The following is a 12,316-nucleotide window of genomic DNA, read 5'->3' on the forward strand; positions in this document are numbered from 1 at the left end:
CAGAGTTAGGAGTTGAAGACTCCACTTTGAACCACGGATATACTTACTCAAAGTGAGAGGTGTCGAAGAGCTTGGAAGGTATTGTGCCTCAAGAATTTGTAACTGAATTCTGCTATTTACAGCTTGAAAACAAGTCCCCAGTTCAAGTTCTGCATGGCAAACCTGGATATCAAAAAAGTGCCTTTTGGTAAATAAGAATAAAGTTTTGCAGATACTTCAAAAATTAAAAAATAAAGAGCTATAGTAAGAAGTTTTGAAAGCTTTTTATTGACACACAAAGCTATGATATAAAAGATGGTTCGGATAAATGCCATGGATTCTGTAAATATGAGCTACTCACTTTCATGGATTCTGAAAATCCAAATCACACCTACGTACATACACACCTTTAAAATCAGGGTGGTCAAAAGACAATTAAAATTGAAAACAAATTAAATTCCTGAGCAGCGGTACTAAAGAAAATGTCCGTGAAATAAACACCAAAAAACCACACTCCCAAAACACTTAAATTCAGTCATTTGAATTATTTTTAATACATAAACTACAATAAAAAATTTCAAATATAAGAATCATCATTATTTTTCCCAATTGTAGACATGACAGTAGGTGCTACCCAACTTAGAAGAAAAAGGGTTATTCCAAGCGACAAACGTGTAGGTTAAAAGCTGAATTGCTATGCTGAGTGAAAGCCAGCCAAAGAAGAACATTAGAAAGAAGGAAGCTAGTGAAAGTAATGAGATAGCAAATAATAAGGAAAAAGTCAAAGAAAACCTGAGGAAAACAATGCAATGAAGCAGATTCAGAGAGGGGAAAAGTTAAAATGTGCTCTTCATTATTGCTAGCAGAAGAACATAAGTAAATTCATGAAATGGAACACAAGCCAGCCTACTTAGGTGGACTTCAAGGTCCCTGGAGTAAAAAAATAAAAGAAATAAACATAAAGTCATCCAAACAGAAAAACATTACTGTTCATGTGCTGAGAAGAATAGGTATGGGAATAAAGCAAGAGCATCGTGTTAATAGACCTCACTAGGGCTCGGAATAGACAGGCACAAAAATCTTTGTGAGTGTTGATGCCAACGAAGGTTAAAAAACCAGCTGAATGACACTCCATGAAGAGATTTATATTTGGTAATTGCCTAGTATTCCCCAGTAACTGACATAACTCATTGAAAAAGAACTTTTCCAAGTACATGCCATTGACTGAATCATGGGCATTTCCTTAAAACATGATCCTGCAGTTTTTAAAGATTTATTTATTTATTCATTTTTATGATAGACAAAGAGAGAGAGAGAGAAAGAGGCAGGGACACAGGAGGAGGGAGAAGCAGGCTCCATGCCGGGAGCCTGACGTGGGACTCGATCCTGGGACTCCAGGATCACGCCCTGGGCCAAAGGCAGGCGCCAAACCGCTGAGCCACCCAGGGATCCCTGATCCTGCATTTTAAAACTGGTCATCTTAAGATCAAAAAGATGTGAGATATATTTATACATATGATGGAATATCACTCAGCCATAAATAAGAATGAAATCTTGCCATTTGCTATGACATGAATGGACCTAAAGAATATTATGCTAAGTGAAATAAGATTTTAAAAAATATCATAGGGCAGCCTGGGTGGCTCAGTGGTTTAGTGCCACCTTCAGCCCAGGGCCTGATCCTGGAGACCTGGGATCGAGTCCCACATTGGGCTCCCTGCATGGAGCCTGCTTCTCCCTCTGCCTGTGTCTCTGCCTCTCTCTCTCTCTCTTACGAATAAATAAATAAAATATATTTTTTAAATCATATGACTTATTTCACTCAGCATAATACCCTCCATTTCCATCCACGTCAATCAGAGGACAAACATTATATGGTCTCATTCATTTGGGGAATATAAAAAATAGTGAGAGGGAATAAAGGGGAAAGAAGAAAAATGAGTGGGAAATATCAGAAAGGGAGACAGAACATGAGAGACTCCTAACTCTGGGAAACGAACTAGGGGTGGTGGAAGGGGAGGTGGGCGGGGGGTGGGGGTGACTGGGTGACGGGCACTGAGGTGGTCACTTGACGGGATGAGCAGTGGGTGTTATTCTATATGTTGGCAAATTGAACACTAATAAAAAATAAATTTATAAGAAAAAAAATAAAAATCATATGATTTTATACATATGTGGAATCCAAAAAACAAAACAAATTCTTAAATACAGAAAACAGTGGGAGAAGGGACATGGGTGGGGGGATGGGTGAAGTAGATAAAGGGTATTAAAAAGTACAGACTTCCAGTTATAAAATAAATAAGTCACAGAGATGAAAAGTACAGCACAGGGAATACTATAACAGCGTCACATGTGATAAATGGTAACTACAATTATTATAGTAAACACAGAATACTGTACAGAATTACCAAATCCTCATGCTGCACACCTGAAACTAATTTAACTATCCAATCATACTTTCATTTAAAAACATTTTTAAAAATACAATTAAATTGGTCATGTCATATGAAATAAAGAGATAGACAGTGAAAAGTGAACCACTTTATAAATCCAACTGTTGAGGTTAGACTTCCCCTTAAAAAGTCTAAAATCATGGTCAAACTCGTCTATTTTGGCAACAAATGCTGGATTTTTTTTAAGATTTATTTATTTTGAGAGAGAGAGAGAGAGAGAGTGAGTGTCCGTGTATGTGTGCATGCGTGTGAGCAGGAGGAGAGAGAAAGAATGCTGAGCATGGTGCCTGACAACATTTGATCTCCCAACCCATGAGATTATGACCTGAGTCAAAACCAAGAGTTGGATGCCTAACCAACTGAGCCACCCAGGCGCCCCAACAAATGCTGAATTCTGATAAATAAGTGAAAATACTATTTTTGCTTTTATTATCAGAATAAGAATGGATCCATACATCTCTTTGGTAGCATATATAAAATAAAGCCTTTGCTGATTTAAAAAAATGCTGCTGCTGCTCTTGGCATTTAAAAAAATAAATATAACAGTTACTTACTGTTTACAAAAGCCAAGGAAACCATGGCTAAAAATTTTTGTTATTATGGTTTTGTACCCATAATGTGATAATTCACATGAAAACACCTAATGGTGGCAAAACTTCTCTTAGTGTTACACACGGGTAGGGCTCACTTTCACAAAAATGAGCATTTGGCAAAGGGTTTGCCATTTCTAACTTGCCAATGCCATTTCAGAGTTCAACTCACTTAGTATGTTCCAGTATATCAATTTGGATTGTGGAAAACTATTCAAAGTGGTTTTCCATCTCCCAATAATCCCAAAATTAAAATTCCAATTAGCTGGTATATATTAAGTGCATTTTTAATGGGCAGAACACTGTGGAGGATATAAGATATGATCTCTGGTCTTACATTATTATGTATCATGTTTTAAAGAACAAAAAAACCTGAGCCTTCCTAGAATTATTGTTGAAAGTAAAAAGTTAAGCATAATTAGACCGTGATCTGTCTGGTGATGTCTCCTTGGTGGGAGCGATACGTGGTAGAGCTAAGAGAGCTGGCCCTGGGAGCAAAGCTTCTGCCCAAATTCTAGCCCACCAATTGCTGGCTAGAGAAAACCAGGCAAGCGCTTCAACATATTCGTCACTATGGTAGGGATAACAAGAGCAGAAAGCTCATAAGTTTGGTGTGAGCATTCAATCACCTAACAGCATATGGAGAGAGCCCAGATGTCCACTGACTGGTGAATGGATAAAGATGTGGTCTATATATATACAATGGAATGTTACTCAGCCATCAGACAGAATGAAATCTTGACAGTTGTAAAGACATGGATGGAGTTAGCAGGTATTATGCTAAGCAAAATAAGTCAGAGAAAAACGATTATCATACGGTTTCACTCATGGAATTTAAGAAACAAAACAGAAGATCATAAGGGAAGAGAGGAAGAAATAAAACAAGACAGAATCAGAGAGGGAGACAAACCATAAGAGCTCCCATAACTCTAGGAAACAACTGAGAGCTGCTGGAGGAGAGTGGGGGCGGAGGGATGGGGTAACTGAGTGACAGGCATGAAGGAGGGCACGTGATGTCATGAGCACCAGGTGTTACAGCAGACTGATGAATCACAACCTCTATCTCTGAAACCAGTAATACATTAGGTGTTAATTAATTGAATTTGGATAAAATAAAAATTAAAAAATCAAAAAATCACCTAAAACCACATCAGTTGTTTGGTTAAGTGTCTATAAATGTCAGCTATTTCTTCACACAAACCTCTTCCACATTATTTGACACAGAAATTTGGGTTCTCAAACAAATACTTCCATTGCTATTTGTCGAGGTCAACAACTCTGTAGTAAGGAAAATATTAGCTCTACATGAAAGTTCTGCTGTTTACGGTGACATAGCTGTCAGTATGGAGGATGGGTGTGGAAATCTGGCTCTGTCACTTTCACAATCCGAATATCAATTTTACACAGGAAACAAAGCATACTATTATTGCATTAGCCAATAGTATAAAACATTCACCGGTAACACAAGTTCACTGGTCCAGGGTACCTCGCGAGCTCCCTCAAGCCATCAGCCTTTCTGTATCCCTAGCACCCAGCACACAACAGATACACAAACATTTGTAAGGCCTCTAATACAGGAAATAATTTGGTAGAAACTTAGCCAAAACCATCCTTTCAGATTCTCCAAGGCAGATAAAAATGATAGCATCTCAATTTTCCCCAGAAAACACCTTTGCTGAGTTATCTTCTGATCCACTCTACTGGTCTTTAAAGTTTTATTATATGAATTACCCACTGGAATAGTATATTTGTGCCTTCTGTAAAACACGGCTGCAGATTACCATCTACCAAGCTAGTTTCAAAGATGCAAGTGACCAACCTGTCCCAGTTATGAGGCAAATTTGCTATATTTAAACAGAATATAAAAATAATCTAATAGAGCATGCTTTCACTCATTTATTCTTTCATACCTGGGTACCAATATTCAATGTCAAGAGTATAACAGGCCCTTATGAAGAGCACAATAAAATGGAAGCCTGAGGGATCCCTGGGTGGCGCAGCGGTTTGGCGCCTGCCTTTGGCCCAGGGCGCGATCCTGGAGACCCGGGATCGAATCCCACGTCGGGCTCCCAGTGCATGGAGCCTGCTTCTCCCTCTGCCTGTGTCTCTGCCTCTCTCTCTCTCTGTCTCTCTCTCTCTGTGACTATCATAAATAAATAAAAAATTTAAAAAAAAATGGAAGCCTGAGCCTAGTTTTGTTTAAAACAAGCAACTGAATTCTAAAGTATAATGAATGTTGTACAGAGAACACATAGGAGATGAAGACAGGAAATAACATACAAGAAATAACTACCTAAAATTTTCACTTTTTGATCAATCATAGAAATCCATTTTCATTTTTTAATCCCTAATTTAATACCCCTCTAATTCAGTGGTTCTCAAGCCAGACTGCGCAGTAAAATCACCTGGGAAGCTTCTGAAAAAAACAGCAGCTTCTGGCTCCCTCCCATCTCCCCTCGCCCCCAGAAAATTCTGATTTAGTTGGTTTAGGTGTGGGCATGTTTGTAAAGCTCCCCAGGTGATCCTAATGCGTAGCCAGGGTTAAGAACCACTTTAAATCACATTAAATTTTTTTAAGGTAGGTAAAATATAAATCTCACATAAACTTAAAATCACATATAGATTTGGCCTTACAGAAGCTTATGACTGATTTCTGTAAGTGCTATCCTGACACAGAAACTATATAATTAAATTATCAGGGGTTTCTAAACAATCTAAAGACAGTGTTCAGCTGGCTAGTTGAAAGAATTAAAATCAGATCTCAAAAATCAACACACAGTACAAATAATCAAGTTATTTAAAAAAAAAAAAAAACAAATCCAGCTATAAAAACCTCCATTTTACCCAATTTATGGACATTTAGCTTACTCATGATTAAACCACCTTCCTAGTCTATTTTAAGGCAATCTCAGAGTTTGGAATTTATTATTCTTTCTTGCTATAACTAAATTATCAATTAGTCACTTCAGGATTATTTTCCCTGAAGTATGAAACATTTATAAAAAATGTACAGGAGAAGGTAACTCTAAGGGTATTTTTCAACAGAGAAAGCAAAGGGTCTCTGTTAACCTTTTATCATTTACTTAAAAAGTATTAACAATGACAGTATTATTACTTCTTGAAAGCCTTCCCAACCCTCTAATATATTCTAGAATGTCCCAACAAAAACTCACCCACAAAATAATTCTAAAAGTATAAAACAGTTTTAACATTACATACTATTATCACTTACAGAAATTTTTGAAGGTGGCATTATATCCAAAGAGTAATCCATTTCCTGTGTGCTGAGAGTTCTGAGTGACAGTGAGCATTCTCCAATGGTTTTCTTCCTGGGAGTCTGGGTTTGAATCTTAAATACAAGCCTTACAGTTTGTAGACTTTGGAGTTTAATGGCAAATACAAAAGTTTCCATAAATTCAATAGCCTAAAAAAAAAACCCCACAAGAAAATAAGAAATAATAATATAAAAAATAATAAGAAGAAAACAATATAATAATAAAAGAAAACAATATAATAAGTAAAAGGAATGGGGAAAGAAAAGACGATATGCCAGTACAAAAGAAGTGAAAGTAACATTTTATCATCTAGGACAGGAAGATCTGATTTTTTTTGCAACAAAAAATATTTTTCAACGTAAGTCAAAATGACAATGACCATGAGTTGTTTTTCCAGAATTTATCCTGGACTGCCTTTCTTACTTTCACAAATCAAATCACCCTTTTAATTACTAAGGAATTCAGGTCAATATTAATTCCACATTTAGCAGAAGATAGCTTTTCTTTTTGAAAACTGGGTTGTTTTCCATCTTTGGTTCTGGGGTATCTTTCCTGCTCTTCACCACAATTTTCAACAGTTAATAAGTGGTTCAGAATCTCAGGTGTGCTCTTTCAGCAAGTACCCCAAATCTAACTGTTCATATTAAAAGACTTGAATTATTTCTATTCTTTGTCTAATATTCTTCCCACCTACCTCGGGCTCTGATTTCTCCTCCTGTGACATTTGCTCCATTCTTTGCAACCTGAAAATCAATCTCCTTGAAAAGTGCTACCTTCTCCCATAACTATCCACCCTAGGCAGCAAGTCAGTGTTTTCCGTGCTCAGAAGATTTTCAAACGTTCTTTCCATAACTCCTAATATTTTAAAAGCCCTGTCTTACCAAGAACTAACATCTTCTTAACACAAGATTGATTTTTGCTATCTACTTCCTTCTTCCCCTCTACTGCATTCTTTTGAAAGGGAGGGGGTTTTTTTGCCTTTTGAAAAAACACAATATCTGGGCAACTAACATCCATATTTTAGATACTGTGCCAACATTTTCACTTTTATTGTAATTGCTTACATCTGTATAGTCAAAATTGTGTTTCTGAGAGCCTCCCAACTACTGGAGCTATCTTTTTCTCTGAGTCTCAAGGCACAGGATCACACCACCAATAGAGTATTCATAAAATATGTAATGTTAAAACTGAAATGCAGTGAGCTTACACATAATGCAAGTGTGCTGGTCTGTCCCACATTTTGCTACAATAGGGGTAAAGGGGTAAACAAGTTGACAAATGATAATAAATTTTAAAAGTAAGATTCCATGCAAGAACTAATAGGAGAGCAATTTTTCCTAAGCTTAGTTTTATTTGAAAATAAAAAAGTGAAACTGTTTAATTCAGGAAGGATCCATCTTCAATATCAGCACTATAACCATATTTAAGATTTATTTCCATCTTGACTTTCTCTAATGCATATTTTCACAGTGAGATACTAAGACATGTATATCAATTTTGATTAGTGCCTTCTCACTTATTAAGAATATTTTTCCATGTCCTAAAAAACTCTTCCTAAACATTATTTTTTATAGCTGCCTAATATTCTATCACATGGTGTTATGGTTTAAATTTGGCCTCAAAAAGGATATGCTGAAGCCCTGACCCTCAGTAACTCAGAATGTACCTTATTTAGAAATACGGTCCTTGAAGAGGTAACTAGTGAAGTTAAGGTGAGGCCATAGTGGAGTGAAGACACAGCGACAGATGGAAAATGCCACATGAAGGTGGAAGCATAGAATGAAGTCAAGGAATGTCAAAGATTGCTGACCATCACCGAAGCTAGGAGAGTGGCATGGAACAGATTCTCCCTCACTGCTGAAGGAAGGAACCAACATGCTGACACCTTGATTTCAGACTTTCTCTAAAACTGTGAGAGAGAAAATTCTGTTGTTCTATGCCACTCAATTTGTGGTACTTCATTACCCAAAGAAACAAATGCACATGGTATATATGTAGCGTGAATTTTCTTAACCATTCCCCTATATAAGACATTTAGATAGTTTTCCAATTATTCCCCTTGAATAAAACTGCCAAGAATACTTTATATATTTAAATTATTTCCATGGAACACATTCCAAGTCGAATCATCATGTAAAGGCATATTAAAGCATATAAATATTTCAAAGCTTTGATGTTTTTTGTCAAAATAACTTCCATAAAGTTCTATGCTCTAGAGTACTTATAAATTTTTTCCTAATTTTCATAAGCAAAGAAGGATAGAAAAGAAAGAACAATGTGTAATTTAAATATGTATTTCCATAATTACTAGAGTAAACTTTTTCATGGTTATTAGCCATTTGAATTACTTTATTTTTAAATCATACATTCTTATAGAAAATACATTTCATTTGGATGGAAAAGCAGTAATGAGAAGACAGATGAGAAGAAAAAAATGAAGATATATTTAAACTAATGTGAAATCTGGGATCCCTGGGTGGCTCAGTGGTTTAGCGCCTGCCTTCAACCCAGGGCGTGATCCTGGAGACCCGGGATCGAGTCCCGTGTCGGGATCCCTGCATGGAGCCTGCTTCTCCCTCTGCCTCTCTCTCTCTCTCTCTTCTCATGAATAAATAAATAAAATCTTTAAAAAAATAAAAAATAAAAAAATAAACTGACGTGAAATCTAAAACCTATAAAACCAAAATCAGGATCATTAGTCTTCCAATTATAATAACTGGAAATATTTAAAAGAAATTTATTATAATCATGCAATTATTTCTCAAAGCCAAAGTGGGGTAGGAGAAAGAAGATGAAAATAGACCTTCATTTTCCTTTCATACGAGAAAAGTAAATGGTCTTCTTAGAATTGTTTATCTTGTATATACTTTAGTGATTATGATTTTCTTTTTAAATGCATCTTAACATTAGACAATGTAATATCAAGTATTTTTGAGACTCAAAATTGTCTTTAAAAAGTAAGGAATATGTAATTTGCAATTTCCCCAAAATAAAACACTTTGTTATTCCAAGTCTTCACATGGCTTAACGTGACTAATACAAAAGAAACCTAAAATGAAATTCAATCACAGCCACTTACATTAGAGCCTTCCTTGGCTGAAGATTTGAAATGCACTGGTTTGGGCAATGTAAGTATTCCTTTTATAGAAATAGTAGGAGTGTCTCCAAAACTAGAAGGCCAACTTAAATCTCTGCACTAAAAAAAATTAAAAATACAGTTTGAATTTTAAAAAGGACCCTGGCAATACAAATATTTGATGTTTTTGAGTTAATGACTTAAATACAAACTTATAAAAGTAAACTTTAGTCTACTGAGATCTCATTTCTTCGACCTTAAAATAATTTGACATTTAATGTTCTAGATATCATATCAATTTTCTTCTTAAGGTTAAAAACCACAATTCCATCATACCTACAGATTTATTTTCTTTAGTCTTTTTTAAATACTGTTTTCTGCAAAATACTACAGAATCCTAAATTCCAAATAAAGTATTGTCCAGTTCCCCAGAGAGAGCACTGTAAGTTTGTAACAAAAACATTCAAAACAAAAACATTCAATTCAATTCAATCAAACATTCATTCAAAAGTTGGTATTAACTATATTAACTAAAAATAATAATAATAATAATTAATAAATAAATAAATAAAAAGAAATGAACTTACTTGTAAAACTGTGATCCAGATCTGTTCTACTGAAGAATTATAAAACACTTTCACATGCAATCTCCCAAAATCTCTTTCATCTCCTGACAAAGTAATTGTATCTGAATTGTAAAAAGACAAGAACATTTGACATGCTATGCAATCCTTCTAATCCAATTACGCTTTGATACAATCTAATTTTAGGAACACAACTGAAAAATGCTGTAACTTTTTTTAAGTTGCCAGTTTAATAAAAAAAAGAAGTCACACTTCAATGTTATTATTAGAGTGCTGGGGGAGGCCTACTATAAAAAGTACATGGCTTAAAAATTTAACTCAAATATAGACTGAGACACTTAAGTTAAAACTAAGATAAACTTCCCCCAAGTAACACAGATATGGCTTTAATCCTATATGCTTCTGGAAATTCCTTCACTAGAATACTTCAAAACAAACAAAAGGCATTTAACAGCTTCACATTTTTTTAAAGATGCATTCATGCCTGAACACTGAATAATGGGCCATCCAACCTGGGTATTTATACACAGATAACAGATGTAACCATCTAGAGGTTTTGTTTTTTTGGTAGAAATAACTCCCTTAAGAATATAAAAAGGTGGAACTTTATTCCTTACCCAGGCTTCTGTTACTTCCCTGGGAATTCTTCCTTGAAGAAGAAGTGCTTGGCACGCTGGACCATGAATCATGTCTCTAGAGATAAAAATTGCCCTTAAGTCCGATATCACACATCAAATTTTAAGATTCTGACACTTATGCCCCAACACCCACCTTAGTATCAAACCGCATGCTAACCATGTTGACAAGTGTTACTGGTCAGAATTTCCCTCTTTTAGGCAGTAAAGAGAAAAAAAAGCTTTCTGTGTGTTATCAGGAAAATCTTAAATAACTTACTGGATTACATATGGGGAAAGCCTTTGTTGTTTGGGGTTTGGCTTTATAATAAGGAAAGAGGTTACCACATTTCCTACTTGAAAGTACTAGTAAAAATAAGAATATATTTGGAAGAGCCCTATTACCTAAAAACCTATTAAGTAGCAATCATCAAAGCAGAGTTCCCTCTGAACCAGCAATATCAACATTGCCTGGGAACTTGTTGGAAATACAAACTGAGGTCCCAGTGCAGAGCTACTGAATCAAAAGCTCTTGGGGTGGGATGCCTGGGTGGCTCAGTGGTTGAGCATCTGCCTTGGGCTCAGGGTGTGATCCCAGGGTCCTGGGATTGAGTCCCACATCAGGCCCTCCATGCGGAGCCTGCTTCTCCTTCTGCCTGTATCTCTGCCTCTCTTTCTGGGTCTCTCATGAATAAATAAATAAAATCTTAAAAAAAAAAAACTCTGGGGGTGAGATCTGGCAACCTGTATTTCAACAAGCTCCCCAACCTATTCTGATACACATTAAAGAGCTGCTGCTATAAAGAATTAATTCTGCAAAAAATTAACTTGACTGAGGATTATGAAGCATTATTTGTAATACATTTCCATTTTAATAAAATATATGTAAATACATTCACATGGGCAAAAGCCCACAAGTATATATAATAATATTTTCATGGTGTTTTTACTCTCAGTTACAGGAATATAGGTGATTTGTGTTTTTACTCTGCTTAACTATTTTCTAATTTTTAATAATAATCACAATTTACTTATATTTTTAAAAGAAACTTTTTTAAACAACAAAAATTATTCTATTTCAAAAATAGGAGAATGCTGTGTTAATATTAATAAATAACAAAAGTCCTGTATCTCAATAGAAATACTAATTTTTACTAAGTAGGTAGCTATGTTCAATAAGGAGAGTTAGATCAATAAGCACATCAATAACCATACCATTTTAAATTCCAACTGCCTTCAAGATTGCCTGAGTACATACCAACAGAGAGATGTTAAGATTCATTTAAAGAAAAAGAAAAAAAAAAAAAAAAGACTGCCTTTTAGCATTCAGCTGAGACCTTCCTGAAAAAATGGACGTGGGAAATGCAGTGTTAATTCCTCAGATATTACCACAGATTTATCTACAAAAGATCCACATATGTTGTTTCTAACATAACTCATACATTCCTCAATTTTTACCTTAAAAATAATCGTATACAATTAAATTTATATCAATAATTCACCTGCATGAACCGTTGAGATGAACTTGTAAGATCAAACATGGACTTGCTTAGCCCAGAAGAACTGGGAAGTTTGCTGGTCCTTAAATCACAAACTACAAAGAGACATGGAAAATTTTCTTTAAAGAAGAAACATTGGAATTTTACTTAATCACCATAAACTAAATCTCTATAGAAGTGCATATAAATGCAACCTATTTAAGAAATAAAGTCTTCTGGTGATCCCTGGGTGGCTCAGCGGTTTAG

The 12,316-nt window shown here is 35.3% G+C and overlaps 1 protein-coding gene across 5 annotated transcripts in view; it reads right to left on the reverse strand.

The window, feature by feature from the left end:
• The window catches only part of TC2N (tandem C2 domains, nuclear), a 71,088-nt gene that overhangs the window by 9,466 nt on the left and 49,306 nt on the right, over positions 1 to 12,316 (reverse strand). For 4 of the 5 annotated variants that reach the window (XM_038544109.1, XM_038544111.1, XM_038544108.1 and 1 more), the window contains 6 exons: positions 12,074 to 12,165; positions 10,575 to 10,650; positions 9,961 to 10,061; positions 9,377 to 9,493; positions 6,255 to 6,446; positions 48 to 162 (listed from right to left, as the gene is read on the reverse strand). In XM_038544109.1, the coding sequence (XP_038400037.1) occupies positions 48 to 162; positions 6,255 to 6,446; positions 9,377 to 9,493; positions 9,961 to 10,061; positions 10,575 to 10,650; positions 12,074 to 12,165 (693 nt within the window). Of the gene's footprint in view, positions 1 to 45; positions 163 to 6,254; positions 6,447 to 9,376; positions 9,494 to 9,960; positions 10,062 to 10,574; positions 10,651 to 12,073; positions 12,166 to 12,316 lie in introns of all 5 variants that reach the window. The other variant, XM_038544112.1, reaches the window with a different exon arrangement.

This window comes from Canis lupus, chromosome 8, assembly GCF_011100685.1.
Source record: "Canis lupus familiaris isolate Mischka breed German Shepherd chromosome 8, alternate assembly UU_Cfam_GSD_1.0, whole genome shotgun sequence".
Classification (NCBI taxonomy): domain Eukaryota; kingdom Metazoa; phylum Chordata; class Mammalia; order Carnivora; family Canidae; genus Canis; species Canis lupus.